The sequence below is a fragment of the Enoplosus armatus genome, chromosome 8, assembly GCF_043641665.1.
Source record: "Enoplosus armatus isolate fEnoArm2 chromosome 8, fEnoArm2.hap1, whole genome shotgun sequence".
In the NCBI taxonomy this organism is placed as follows: Eukaryota; Metazoa; Chordata; class Actinopteri; order Centrarchiformes; family Enoplosidae; genus Enoplosus; species Enoplosus armatus.
In genome coordinates, this window is record NC_092187.1 from 11270194 (window position 1) to 11286207 (window position 16014).

Sequence of the window (16014 nt, forward strand, 5' to 3'; positions counted from 1 at the left end):
AGCGAGAGAAAGTTCAATAGCTTGACACGGGGAGACAATCGAAGCTACTGAATGCAGTTCCTCAAAACCAAGCACTTCATTGAAACCTGGCCCTGAACATTGTCACTGCTGAGTTTAAACAACGGAATATTCAATGTTATAACCTCGCAACACACACACACACACACACACATAGCAATTTTCTCAGCTGTAGCTCATTGTTCAGCCAGCCATTCTCTTACGGCTGCCAAGCATGTCTAATCTAAAACACACCTAGCCTCAGCAAAAGAGCCATGTCCTACTCTCTGTACCAAGCAAATAAGATGCTGTTTAATTTGCTGCAGAATTTCAGCAGAGGGGAGGGGGGAGTACTTAGACAATATCAGCTTGGCTTACTTTTACAAGCCGCCAACAATGGGAAAGTCACATTGTGATCACAGTCGTATACGCCAATGTTTTGTAAACAGTGATTGGGGGGGATGATGGTCGGTGCTGTGGAATGAGATCAGCTAAAAACACAGAAAGAATATGAGCATATTTTAGGATACAAAGCAGGCTTGTTAAATCAAGATGAGTTTGTTTAAGCCATGCTCGCAGGTGGTGAATGTTAGCCTTGAGGCAGGACACACCTGCATTGTTAAAAGTGGTGCTTGGCTCGAACTGGCAGAGCACACATGCAGCAGAGTAGTGCATGGCTTTACAAAAAGCTACCCCCCCTTGAGTGCACTGATCCTAAAATTAAATAGCACAAGGAATGCAATAATGGAACCGCAGGGGTGTGAGGGGACTAGAGGGCCAAGAAAGAAGAGTGCTTGGGAGAAAGAGGGAGACTGGTGTTATTACTGATCCACCACCGACCGCAGCGCCTCAGTGAGGGAGACCAGCTGATGACCAAGGCTGCCTTGTGCCACTTCCTGCTGGGCCGGCCCCAGCGGGGTGGCGTAACAGGCAGTCGAGGCCTGGAGGCACACGGACACTTGATTCTTCCCCAACTTTCCTTCTTCTCTCCTCATCCACAAGCCCAACAACTCTCCCTTCTTCTCACTGGAAAAGCAGTGGGAAATACCTGGCAAGCGATACCATCGTCTCTCTACAATAGGGCAGGCCTACAGCTGACTGAGCTCCTAGGGGAGAACAGAGGCTCTTTGACAACACCCCCCCCCCCTTCCTCCTCTTCTTCTTCTTTCCCTCTCGGCTAGCCCACGCTTTCTCATTTAGCAGTCGGCAGGTGGTTGGATTTCACTAAAAAGCCCTTTTCCCAGAGTCTCTAGCGTGGGGAGAGATGGGAGAGCAGAGAGGGCTTTTTAAAAATAGATCTGTTCTGTTAGCGACAGGCTACAGATTCACACTGCTATGTTTCAATATGAGATGACTCCAAGGGCTAGTCCCTCATGTTAGCTTCACTGGAAACAGCAAACTGATCGACAGCTAGCCTTTGTAGCAGAGGGGATGTGCTATGCTAATCAAGCACTAGCCTACGGTGTCTTGGCTCTAGAATAACCCATCCAACATGTACTGAACTACATTATGATGGCCTCTCAAGGGGATCCACACTGAAAACAAAATTCAGAAGTGTTGTGTTCCTATAAAGTATAATTTACCCTGAATTAAATATCCATCTGAAAAAAAAGGCACTTACGTTGCACAAAAAGTGATTGGCAGTGCACATTTAGATAGAGAGTGAATGAAGTTCAGTTAATCTAAAAACTCCAAATGACAGACTCTAACAATATCTAAAAGGGTTTGTGTATGAGAACTGCAAAGGTCAGTAAGGCAGCTAAGCCCCTACACTTGCTGTCTTGGTAAGAGAGAAAATTGAATATTACACTTGTACAAAATTCACTTGTATTATTAAGTTTCTTAAATTGCTCGGTTAAAAATGTATAACTGAAGTGCGAGAAAGAGAAGAAACTGATCTAACGAGGATCTGTTGCATCTGGTCGATACTCGATGTGGTTAATAAATGTCAGCATTAGCACAGATAGATATGGTGCTATATAGCAATAATGACAATGTACATTACATACAACATGAAGAAAATTACAGCTGACACATATTTAAGAGAGAAAAACCAAAGCCCTTGCAAACATAAAGAACATGGCAGGTTTGTGCGACTGCCAACAGTTGGTCCTCAGTTTGAAGAAACAAGGGAGGAAGGGGGGGGCTGGTTATCCAGCTCTACATGTGTGTGTCAGACATACTCCTGCTGCACAGCTTACTGTGTGTGCACATGACACATACAGTGACACACACACACACTCCCCAGGGTTCTGTGGTGGCTGCGGCAAGAAGCGCCAGCTGTCCACATCAAGAACTCCCCCAACACTCATACACACAAGGTGTTTTTCTCAGACTAGCCTGGATTCTCTCTGTATTATACACTGCACTAACTACACAACCCTATCACTCTCCAAGAAGAAATTACTACATTTAATCAAGTCTTGTCTTTATCACACTGAAACTCACTGGGGTGCCTGTGCTTGCAGCCATGTTGTGTGACATAAACCGAGGTAGAAGGGCAGAAGGGGGGGGGGGGGGGGGGGGGGGGGGGGCAGGTGGTCTCCATTAGCTCTCTCCATTTTAAACAGACCAGCCAGCCAGTCAGTTAGGAAGGAGGGACACATGCTATGGCAGCCAGCTACCTGCAGCGCCAGGCAGAGTCCTGCTGCAGTGGAGAGAAGGGGATGAGCAATGTGGATAGTACTATGTGTGTGTATTTGGCTGAGCTTGTGTGTGTTGCAGGAGTATGCTTGTCAGAGATAGGGACCATGTCTATGACTGTTAAAAGCATGCCTTGTATATGTGTTAGTGTGTGCATGTATATGTGTGACAGTACACTTGTGAGTGTGCACAAATACTGGTTATCAGCGTACTGTGTATGCGTGTGTAGTGTCATGTTTTTTGTGTGTCCGTGCTTCTAGGGTGTCTCCTATTGATCCCCCCATGGCAGTGTGTATAATCTCCAGAGAGAGGATCTATAATCTGGGGGGGGGGGGGGGGCGCTGGACGAGTGTAGAGAACAGGCTCTGGAGGTGTCTGGCTGGGCCTGGGGAAGTGGCGAGAGCTCAGCCACAGGGCACAGATCGATTTGGCATGTCTGCTTGCACTGCATCGGGCGGTTCACCCCAGCAGCCGACCATACAAATGGTCCGGGACACAGACCCCTGGCCACCATCACAGACACACTCCTCCGTTCTTTTTAAAACAGCAGAAGAGTTAGAGTTAGCTGCAGGCCCACCTATTGGCCCATTGCACTTCTCTTTCCACCCTTCCCCATCCAATCGATGTGCACTAAGCCGCCTGAACCCATCTTCAAGGGATAGAAAGGCTAAGCAGAGAGATTGGAGGGTGGCTGGAGATTGGGAGTGTGCAGACGGTTTCAATACTAGCTTACCTGTTATTTCTTAGGTTATGACATGGGCCTGTATGTTTCTAAAGCTCCCTGTGACAAAAGCAATCAAAACAGTTATTGTGGTTCACAATTTCTTTCGGTTTTCGGCACTGCTGTCCAACAACAGACTTCTTCTCTCTCCCCATGTCTGGGGTGGTGCAAATCCCTCTCCGAGGGTGGTCAGTTTTACATATTGTGTGTCACTAGACGGCTATAAAGGGATTTAACATTTAGTAAAGCATAATCTATTGCAGGCTTTGTGCCTGCCTAAGCTGCACACATCAAATCTGATTGCAGGAAGGCTGCTACCAATGACCAAGGAGGAGGAGGAAAACATGCGCACACACACACACACACACACACACACACACACACACACACACACACACACACACACACACACACACACACACACACACACACACACACACACACACAGGGCTTATCACTTGAACAATAAGCAGAGGAGACAGCAGGAGGTCAGTTACTGAGGTGGAGGATCCTCAATGTTGACAATAGGAGGTAAATTACAAACTAGTGTACTGGTGCAGGGGCCCCACTACCCAATCCTAACTCATCCCTAATCTAAACCACCTTAACAGTTTCAGTCTGTCGTAGAAGCAGGTTTTGACACTCTGGCTGCTCTAGACCTGTCAAGCTAATTGAAGGAGAAGACAGGAAACATAAATATTCCCCATCAACCAGACACTGGCTGTGCTGTTCACTCGGATGTGGAAATATAAATATTCGGCAGGGCTAATCCACTGAGACGGTCGACTTTGTTTATATGCCTTTTGAATGTTTCATTGATGTGACTGACTGCTTCCGTTTTTTTACCCCCCTTTCTTCCTCTCTACTCCCCCCTCTCCGCATGGTTAACTATTAGACAAAGCACCGGTGCTCTCTCTATTAAACATGAAATGCGGAGCAAAAGAGGGCTTCAATGGAGTACGTTGCAAAGTGTTGGAGAGACAGAAATAGAGAGTGAACAACAACAAGGCTTGGGTTCAGAGTGACTGCTTACTTGAGGACCTCCACTGATACCAGTGCAGAGAAAATTTAGCCAACAAGATTACGCAGGTAGACGAAAAGTGCAGGATGAGGAGGTCTGGCTGTTTCACTGCACCTACTTGAAGTTGTCTCTTTAGTAGTTGAAGAAGAAAAAAAGGAGTGTTTGTGTGGATGTCTGTATGGGTAGTTGGAGAAGAAGATAACCTAACACTGGCTGTAATTTCCTATGTCTTCCCATTAAGTACCCAAGCAATGTGGGCCGCCACCCCCCCACACACACTTGACCTTTTGCTAGCTGCTAGATAAACGAAAAGACATGGCGGCAATGATTTAGTTGCAAGGCGGATAGCACTGAGCAGTAGGAGAGCGAGAGCAGACTACACACACACACACACACACACACACACAGCTAGCTAGCCTGGCTTCCTTCCGACAGTGAGTGTTGACATTCCCCGCTCTAATACAGCCAATTTATAAACAGTGGGTGAAAGAGAGGCCGTGTTTACAGCTGCGGAAAAGGTTGGTTCTCTTTTCAGCCTCATTCATGCGACGTAATAAAGACATTGTACCACAGCTCAAACATGTCTCCAGGAAATCAGAGTACCTTTTGGCCAGAGAGCAGATAGCATACTTTGAGTGAGTCAGATGGTGCCAGGATGAAATCATTATCATGGCTTGTCGTCACTATCACATCATCTAGTGAAGCACCACTTTGCCTTATTGACTTAGCCCAAGACAAAGCACAGAGTGGGTCAACTTGGAATTGATTGTATGATGCATCGGCCTCTAGCCTGAGGGAGTATTTCTGCTGTTGCTACTTTGGAGAATTTGCAAATCCCTCAACAGCTTATTGCAACAGAGATGACCGTTTCTTTAAAAAAATCAAGATATCAATCATTGATTTACTAAAAATTTGTCTTAATTCCTCAAACAAGCTTATTGAGAACAAAGTAAATGAGTGATTGTGATGTTAAGGTGGGCTTACGATTATCAGTAAACTGGGAAAATTGATTAGTGGAGATTGACAAGTGTTTACTGAAGTTAGTGACCACGCAGATGAGTGTGGCCCCCCCTGCTGACACAATTACATTAGCCATGACTTACCTCCAGGTCTGTAAACAACATCGTCTTCTGTGATGAAGGACGTGATTTCTCCGTTCTCTGTACGCTCGTAGCGTGACTTCTTCTTAGGCGTCTTCTTTTTGCCCTTCTTGCCGGCATCCTCGGCCGTGCCGCTGCCTCCGCCTGTGCTGCCATTGTCGTTGTCCTCATCCTCGCTGTGCTCGCTCTCTGCATAGTTCTTGGCCCCGCCCTCCAGCGTGCAGCTGCGTCGGGGCCTGGAGCTCTCGCTCTCACGGTCGCCCCTGTCCCCGTCCTGCCGTCGGGACTTACCGGACTCTCTCTTGTCCCGGTCCCTGTCTCTGTCTCTGTCCCGCTCTTTCTCCCTCTCCTTCTCTTTGTCGGCCGTCATGATCCGCCACGTGCCTTCCTCAGTCCTCTCACGGCTGGGCCTCCGTGAAAGGTAGACTGTGAGCCTGGGCTTCAGTCTTCTGAATTTACCAGTCAAATCCAGGGAAAATTTGGCCACACCAACAACCCCAGTGTTTCAGAAAAGCTGTGGACAAGAGAAGACAGAGAATTAGCATAACTCTATGTCAATAACCATTATCATTACAGTGCAGAAGCTACATTTTCTAAGTAAATGGGTTGTTTTGTGCTGTTTTGTGGGTGAGAAATACAAGATTAGTTCCTAGAGATCAGGCAGCTGTGCTGACTCTTCTCAACATCACAGTAATTGTTGGCACTCCCTTCCACAACCATGAATACTCTGGAGAGCACTGAGTAGCTTTATCAAAGAACAGAACCTTCTAGCTTTCTGCTCAAACATATTTCCATTCTTTCAGAGAGGCAGTAAAACAGAGTTATTAAAGGGTAAAAGAACAGAGTGAGAAGAGTAGAAAGAGATGTGCTGCATGTAAGTATTTGTAACACAATAAGCTAAAGGGAAGTTGTAACTGAATAAGCATGAAAAAGGTAGGCTGCTTTGAGGATAAGGCATGCAGCCAATAGAATTCCTCAGAGATAATGTGTTGAGGGGCTTTTCGGCACAAGACGCTGCTTGTCTTTTGCAATGCCACTGGAAAGACACAGCATGAAGCTCAATGACAGAGTTAACTGGCTAGCTTCACTGCAAACCATCTGTGATGACACCATGCTCAATTTTACTCATCTGTGTGTGTCTGTGGTTTTGTGTGTGTGTGTGTGTGTGTGTGTGTGTGTGTGTGTGTGTGTGTGTGTGTGTACTCTGGCTTACTGGACTGCACCCCACCCCAACCCAAACCTCTGCCCTGGCTGACAGTCACCACTGTGTTAATGTGAAGTGACAGCTCTGGAGGGAAGAACACAGCAATCCAGTGGGTAAGGAAAGGGAGAGGATAGAGGCTGAGCCATGCCCAGTCCACTGCCATTTGCAGTTCACTCAAAAAAGGAACCCAGCTACCACTTTCTCATGCCATAATGAAATCCTCCACAAACGGTGAAGTGAGCAAAGCTGAAGCAGCACGCTGTCTGCACTACACTGCCCTACACACTGCGCCTACAAAGGAGGCTTCTCATTTACTGCCAGTGTTTGCCCCCTCCACCCCCACCGCAACAAATTAACTAGAAATAGTTATTACAGCCCCCAGAGGGATCAGACCAGGCAATCAGCACCAGCGTTACCATGGTTGTGATAGCAGGGTGGGAGAGGGAGAGTGAAAAAGGAGGGAGGGAAGAGATTGGGCCAGGTAGAGCAGACCCGGCTTCAAGTGAAAATTATACAGCATGTCTGCAAGTGGACGTGGGTTTATTGAGAGAGCTAGAAAGAATATGGTGAAGAATATAAGGAAAGAGGAAGGTGGAAGAAAGGTTTTTGGCAAGCACACACACACGCGAACACAATGAAAGCACGTTTGACAACAGCGCTCCTCAGCAGCGGGTGCTGTCATCTCGTGAGCAGACACCAACTGACAGGGCAGCTGCTCTTGTCGTCGGCTTCAACACAAACACCGGGCCTGATTAAACCGCAGCCTCGTCACAGCCCCATTAATCACCTAATGATGAGTTACCACGGCGACCACTGGGCTGCCAACACATACACACGAGAACACATTAGTGCACACTCACACACACAGGACGCAAGGTCTCAGGAGAGCTCCTACGCGCATGTGCGCCCAAGGACACACACACCCACCAAGATGGATACACACCTCCACTGGTGTGCCAAAATACATACTGTGGCCCCTCCTGTGTCCATATCCAGCAGCATGTCTTGGAGGTGTTAGTAACATGAAAACATTGATGAAGGTACCATTTGATAGCACGGCTCTAATCCTGGGAGCTGCCAGAATCTGTGTATGAGCTAAGCACCTCTTCTCTCCTCTACTCTCCTCTAATCAGTAACATAAGCCTCTTCCACTGAAACCAACGAGGACCCTGAACTGTTGCAAATGGAGGGCTGGCCCATGCGGCTTTGATGTTGTGGGCTGCTATAAGCCTCTATAAGTATCTTTACAATCTAGATGCTATTAGCTTGCATCTGGATACACTTTACACAACTGCCTCATTGCAAATTCTGTATCTCCAATTACCTTGCTGACGTTAACATAATAGTATTCATCAGCCCTCAGAGAAACACAAATTCTTTATACAGACACACGCTGGCTCATGTTTAATTGCATTAAAACCTTTACTAGTCAATTAGCAATATGTTCAAGTGCCTATGGTTAATTTGTTGCACATCAGTAGGTGTAGTTTGATGAAGAAAAAAAGAGCAATCTGAAGTTGAACAAATTGAGTGAGTAAAAAGGAGTGAGTCAGTGTGAAGTGAAGTAGTAACACTGTGGCAATGAAAAGTCATAATGTATTGATGGCTGACAGAGGAGAATGAGAAAGAGAAAGTGATACAGAGAGAGAAAGCGAGGGAGAAGGCTCTCCACCCACTACCCGGGAAACAAAGTGCTTAGTGGAGAGCAGTGCTGGCTGCCTGGCCGATGAATAACGCTGTGAGGGGGCAGGTGAGGCTTGGAGCTATTACACATCAATCACTGGGCCAGGACCCTTTGAAAGATACCAGCTGTCTTAATGGAAAAGAGAAGGAGGGGGGGCAGTGGCTGGAGAGGGGTTGAGAGGGTCCCAGCCAACGTCACCTAATCCACCATTTACATTACTGCAATGGAGTCAAGGGCTAGCAGCCAGCAGGGCCCCGCTCAAATACATTTCGCTTTTCCGTGCCTGTTTAAATGAGACCTCTGGCCTGAAAAACCACACAGTTTGTGGCTCGATTAACACATCATCCCCCACAATGGCCACACAGCAGGTTTCTCTTACTAAACACATCTTTTTTTCGTTCTCTCTCGAGCAGCCTTTTAAAAAGCCATGTTTTATTCATTCCAAATCACTCCCACATTTACCCAAATCCATGCTCATCTCTGTAGTTTTAATCAAAACCTGTCTACGGATAAACATCCAAATTATCACGCTTTGCTTGAGTACCTATACAGTGGTAGGGTTTCTTTTTTTTTCATCCCACCAAATTGTACTAATTGATTATGTCGGATTATAAATTTGCAAGAGCTGGACATTTATTCATACAGCACTTTATAGAATAAATAATAGAGAAACTAGAAATTTCTACATTTAAATGCAAAATAGAATCTAACAACAATATAGCCAGCACAGCGATCCACTCAGTTTTGGGAGAGAGACTGAAAAGTCATTCATGGCATATTCAATTGGAGAATTATGAAGTACCAAAATGTGATTGGCAAGGATTTAGGGCCGGCTTTGCAAAGGGATTGAATGAAATACTCGCATGAATACAGATTAGAGGAGAACAATGTTAGCATGAATATACACAGGGTTATTAACAATGAGGGCAACTCAAATTGATCCGAATAAACCAGCCAGATCCTCAGCAGTGCACGGATCCTAGCTGTGGTGATGTTGAGCTGCAGCAGGTTTTTGTCAGCTCCAATCCATTACTCAGTGCCATCTAATCTAAACTGCCATCCAAGTCCCCTAGAAACAACAGCATAATGAAAGGCTCAGCTGGAGGCAAGGGGTAGGCCACTTCATAAGGGATTCTCTGTGGTCTCTGCACCCTGCCTGCTTTGTCTTACCTGGTGAAATCATGGCTTGCTTTATTCTCCGAGGCCCTCTCTGTTTTAGTTCACATTGGCAGGGCAAAGACACTTGTCTGCTCCACTTGTTTTTCAATTCACTGATGAGTAACCACATCTTTTTTTTCCCTCTGCTAAAGCTGTGCTCACAAAGGCTCTATTTTTAGCCGGCATCCGGGGTTAGTTTAGTAGGTAAAAGCCACGCTCGAGAAAAGATAGCTTGGGGCTTTCCAACATCAACATTTAAACCTGCCTTGAGACTCCCATGGTAAAAGGCAAAGCACTGCTGCACAAGAACAGACTCTCATGCACAATGACACTGTGTGCAACAATAAACTATCACTGTCCAAAAAGATTAAGACAATTTACAAAATCTCCCCGGGCTAACAAGAGCATCCGTTACTTCCTTTCTGTAATATAAACCGATACACACAAAGTCAAACATATTCTCTGTCCAGCAGTCCACAGGTACTTTCAACCACGGACATAAGGATCAGACTGTGTGCTCTGCGGGGTCTAAGCCTCTACTCCATCTCTAAAAGAAAGCTAAATCCTACTCTAGTCCCTGTTTGTGTGCTCTCCGCGAGAGATCCAAATGGCCCTGAGGGGGCTGCTCCACAACCCAAGATGTCCATTATCTACAGGGTCTGTGAGCAGGACTTCATTTCGCAGCCTAATACCGGCTACTCCAAGACACAGTACCTCTCAGCCTGCCACGTTTGTCTGGCTGGAGCAAAAGCTGTGGGCCATTTCGGCAGCTCTGACTGCTTCACGAGGCATCATGTTTAGACACGGCTCCTGAGGGAAATGCCAGGGTTGTCCATTGTCACCCCTTCCCCTTTCCTCTAAAATGAGGCACTCCTGAGAAATGTAATCGTGAGCAGGCCAGTAAAAGGACCTCTGCCAGTGTGACATTGATAAGAGAAGCGGGAGAATGTGAGGTACGTGGCGGCAGACAGCACTATCATGAATGTGGCTCTTAATTGAGTTTCCCTGTAAATCTGTGGGCTACTTTTTCTGCAGTGTGAATAAAGTGCCTGATTCGAAAGAATTTCTAGTGTCTTTCACCTCTGGAGAGGCACTGACAATTCAATTTTTTGCTGAATTATGCTGTTGTAATGGAAATTTACCCGAAGGTAAAGCTGGGGTCAGGAGAGGTATAAATACGCACTGGGGACACATTCAAGCCCGACTTGTACTAAAAAATATCTGTATCATACGTGTATCTTCAAACATTTATCTCTATAAAATGGAACAGAGCTCCAGCAGGGGGAGGAAGAAATGAGTTACATGACATTTTCTCAATCAGATGTATAGTAAAAAGATTTACTTGGAAAGAAGAAAAAAACCCCAACAGTGATTTTGTCTTCTGTTAGAATGAAAGGACTCTTGAGATTTTAATATTTGAGCACTCAATCATGTACCACTTCCACTGATGTTCTGCAATCAAATATCCCCACTCTTCCGCCTAGATCTGCCTATCAGCTTAACGATCCAATCCGTCAGTTCAACTCCAACTGGTAGTCTAAATGAGTGCGGGAGAGGAGGAAATGTATTCATACAGCTGCCCTACATCCTCCAGCTACTCTAATCACCATGTCACACAGAGCGACGTGCCAACACAGAGGGAAAAACTAACATAAATAGATTAGAGTGACAGATAAGACAGCTCTGAGGTTTCAGACTGACAGCGCAGGCCAGCAGGAGCACTGAAGGATGTCTTCAAGAACAGCTCCCAAAAACAAAGCCATTAGGTCAGTACACAAGACCATTTTTCCGCCTAAATTATTTAGCTATGTGGTGGCAAACTCTGCTCTACCCTCGAGCAGATGGTCGGGGTGGGGGGACAATCCCTCCATTCAATGTCTTACAATGATCCGAGCCAAAAAACACCTCCACCTCTAGATACCACAGGATGGTATTACCTCTAATTAGGAAGGGCTATTATTTCATATGCAAACGCTTCTCCTCTCACCACCAGCCGCCAACCAACCATCACGATTGACAAAATAAATTAAACAAAGGACTCGTCTTTGACGCGCAACATCCCCTTTTGTTTGTTACCCTTCATGCTAATTTCAGCATTCTCGCAACCAGAGCTAAAAATCACAAGTCAATGTGTGAGCAGTGCAAACAGACAGCGTCAGTGAACGTTCTCCAGTTGGAGATATGTTTGTTCAAGGAAAAGGACAGCTTTAGAAAGCAGTCAGCGGGGGAGGTGACTTGGGGAGTGGAATATTCAGTGTAGCATTCAGCCTTGTCATCCACCATCTCAGTCGTGCAGGCCAGTGATCCTAGGCAGAGGGGAAAGCACCCTCTGCAGTGTGAATGAGGAGAATAATATGAAACATGACTCTGTGAGGCCTCCATGCAGCTAGCCACACTTTTTAAAACTATAGCCACAAACAAGGCTGTGTTGTAGAGGTTGCCTGATTCTGGATGCATTTCCTCTCCCTCATCAAAAAAAAAAAGAATGCTAGGGGGAAGTGGCCGGGAGTGATGAAAAGACTGCTGGAACATGCAGGATCTGAGCTCAGAGCTCCCATATCCTCTGAGGACAGCTCATAAAACATGCAGTGGCTGGGACTAGGCCTCTTACAGCAGTGGCATTTTAGTGGACATTGCCACAAACACACAGGCCACACACACACACAGGCTACAAATACACACAATTAATTTTAAAGAGTCTGAAGGAGCTGGATGGTTTACTACCAGCAGCACAAGCAAATGCTTAGGCCTTAACCTAAAAATACACAAAAGGTAACTATTTTCCAGAAACATAAGCAGCCTAGAACAATGGGCTTTTGGGAAAATATGAAAATAGAGGCTGGATATTACACAGTGTACAGTAGTGATCCACAGATTAACTCTGCCTGTTCATGTGTGAAATGGAGACTTGATCCCTGACTTGATGTGTGCTGTGCCTCCAGCAAACACAAGCTGCATATTTTTCATCTTTCCAAACACCTAACAACTGCAATATATTGGATTACACGTTTGCATCCTTCACTGTGCAACAACAATGGCACATTAAGAAATACTGCCTCACACAACATAGCTCAGGCCGACTATAGGCCTGTTGTCTTTTTTAAACCCAAGGTGAACGCAGCTGGCTGTGCGGCTGAGTTGCTGTGAATAAGCCTCAGATATTCTTGGAATGTTAATGTTAGGCTTTGACCACGGCAGTCTCACCGACTTCTCCTCTCGTCACTGGGCCATTAATGTCTATGAAAATACTACTTAGCCTTGCCTATGCCAATAACACACTCTTTTAAAATATAGAGAACATTTGCTACTGGGCCACAAGGAAACGATATGATTTGGCTAAATAAATAAACAAATTACAAAACCTGAATAATAAAACTGAAACATTATGGGCTATTTGAGCGGTAATTACATAGAACTTGGCAAAGTCTATCTGTGCTGCACCTTTCCTCACCCCTGTCACACCCAAAACACACACAGGCAAGGTCATCAGTCGGACATCACCCGCTGACCAACTAGATGTGCGTGTTGCAACTAGCTAGCTTAGTGACTAAAAAACATGAGGTCGGGGAGATAAAAGGAGACCTGACGATGATGATAATGCAGAGACAGTAGAGAAAGAGACTGCAAAAAAATGCTTCCTTCAATTGGAAATACGTGTGTTGTACCTAAAATATGGCTTTATTGCGACAGATAACTCACACGCTCCAAGCCCCCTTTGTTGGATATGTGAGTCTAACCACCTTGCACTTATAGATAAACCAGTTGAGATTTTTGAGAGAAGAAAAATGCGAGAGCGGGACAGAGGCAAGTGCTTCAAGCCACCACCTCTACAATGCTGCTGCTCGAAAATTGTCGTGCCTGGTGACTAGCCATATTGCTAAGGCTAAGAAGCCTTTCACCATCAGCGAAGAATTGATTCTGCCTGCTTCCAAGGACACGTGCCGTGAATTGTTGGGAGAAGCCGCGCCGCAAGAATATTGCCAATATCAAACCAGTCTGTTGGGGACCCCTGGCCTAAATTATTTGCTTTCTTAATATTAAGCAAAGTAACAGCAGGAAAAGAAATACATATAGTGCTGGAGCAACCATTTTTATTGCACGCAATTATCACAATGTTATGAGACACAATTGTTAACTAATCCCATGCTTGCATTGTGTTTAAGCACACCATATGCTATGCTCATGCATATGAAATCAGCCTCTACTGCTTCTGCCGTCGCAGTCGCTTAGTGGAAATCTATGAGGACAGGTTTGTGGAGCTACAGTCTTGTTAAAATAGCTTCCCACTGCATCTGCAAGCTTATAAAAAGACACTGAGAGCATATTCACTACAGTGCAGCATTCATCTATGTGTATGCACACGTGTCAATCTAAAATGTGTAGGCCATTGACACACACACACACACACACACACACACACACACACACACACACACACACACACACACACACACTTACAAGCACACACATACATACATAAACAAAAAAAGCTGCTGCTGCTGAGCAACTGTATTTGCAGTCGAGGTCAGACTATGTGCTCAGCCAATAAATGGCTGGAGTGTAATGTGCCTTGACCTTCTATCTTTCTTTCAGCAGCTCCTTACATATATTGCTGTCTCTCCTCATATATCACTCGGGCAAATGGCGCCCTTCACCCTGCTCCCTCCTGTCCCCTCCTTAAAAGGCTGAGGGGACATCTTTGCCTGCTGTAGTCAACTGACAGCTTCCTCGCTACGCACAAGGGGTGGGGGAACAAGGCTCGTCGAGGGGAAATGCTGCAATGAATAATTATGTTTCATAACATGCCCCACCCCCCCCCTTCTTTATTAGCATCAAACAATAATTAATGGGGGAACAAGGGCCACTGAAGAGTCTGCTTTTCGCTTTCCAGAACAAGAGGGTCAATATGCCCTTCAACCCTTTCTCTCTGCTCACCGTCGGAGCTGGAGACACCTCATCCCTCTAAAAACATGCTCTTAGCTTATTTATGATGCCAGTTGCTCTGCTGGAGAATAGGCAGCATTCCTGCAACACTCAGCAAAACCGGCCGGATCACTTTACGCAGCAGTTCACTACTTCCATCTCCACACTTCTTCTCAGCAGGCCAACCCAACAATTCAATAATGAATATGAAATGCCTCCTAATTGATGTCTATGGGAGTTGGAGCGGCTGCAAATACCGGCTATTGGACATGGGCTTGACTTGATTAAGTTTTTGTTTCACGTCAGAAAAAAAATAATCTCTGATCAGCAGTAGAAAAGCCAGTCCTGATCGAATTAGCTTTGCACTAAGAGCTCCATTGATCTTGGCACTCATCTGTGCAGATGAGACCCGGAAAGGCAGCTGGTAATCCAATAGCAGGGATGGGAAGTGCTTCAAGGACTCTGCTGTGTTTACCCACCTATTTCCGACACAAAGAGGCAAGATGTTAGCGCACGCCACTCACTGGACTGATTGGAAGCCATGGGGCCTTGGGAGCTCCAGTGAAATGAATAAGAGCCACAGTGTGACCAAAAGCTGGTACTTGAAAGCTGAAAGTAATTGCTTTCGCCATAGCTATCATGTAATGAGTAAACAGGATGAATCAAGCGAAGCCTAGATTGGTGTTTAAATGAGCTGTGCTGTATCATTCAAGTCCTAATACAGGCTTCACTTCATAATCCTTGCAGAAACTCTAAAAGCAAGACTGATATCAATTTAAAGGTTCTATTCACTCAAGTGTGAAAGTGTAAGGTGTAAGTGAATCAATGTAGGGAAATCTGTCTTTACACCGTGATAACTTCATTGCAGCGAGCATTGATGCAGGCCTTCGCAATCAATTTTGCATGACATGAATGACATCAAACAAGAACCCAGAGGGCAGGGAGCATGTGAAAAGAAACAGAGCAAAGCTAAGGTAGTAAAGGGCAAAACATACAGCTGTTTCCCTTGTGGAAATAGTTCAAGTGGAGCGCGCCTGAATAGTATTGCTGTCGTGCATTAACTATAGTGCTGCTGCAACAACAGCGCTCCTTCTCACACACATACACACACACACCCGTAATCCATCAAGGATTCATGAGTGAATGCTCAATAACAGACTGAGTGCATTTCTCTCCTTCATATCACTGCAGCAAGAGAAGAGTGAGAACTCTTCAGCAACCCACAGACACGCCACAAACACACACTATGCTCATACCACACTAATAACCTTGGGCTGTCTACCAATGCCGTGACTTTATGGGACAGTATGGGCTCTAAATAGAAGCTCCATTTCTCACCAGCAGTCAGTAACAGCTCTATTTCAGCCGCCCTGTCATTAAATATTTATCTTAGCAGAGTTGCCGATCATACCAAGGTGATAACCATTTAAAAATCCAAATCTGGGCTTTCTTTTTCTGCCCCTCACACCCCACCTCACCTCGCTCCACCACTGCCACAACAAAGACCTATTTCTTTAAAAGGATTATCTACAAGTGTTCCTTTAAAATCAGCGCATGGCAGAA

At 45.6% G+C, this 16014-nt stretch overlaps 1 protein-coding gene across 1 annotated transcript in view; it reads right to left on the reverse strand.

Annotated features, from left to right (window-relative positions):
• Window positions 1-16014, reverse strand: part of rerea (arginine-glutamic acid dipeptide (RE) repeats a) — an 88901-nt gene that overhangs the window by 65756 nt on the left and 7131 nt on the right. The window contains exon 2 of the mRNA XM_070910242.1: window positions 5486-5996. Coding sequence (XP_070766343.1) covers window positions 5486-5852 — 367 coding nt within the window. The 5' untranslated portion in view covers window positions 5853-5996. The remainder of the gene's footprint in view (window positions 1-5485; window positions 5997-16014) is intronic.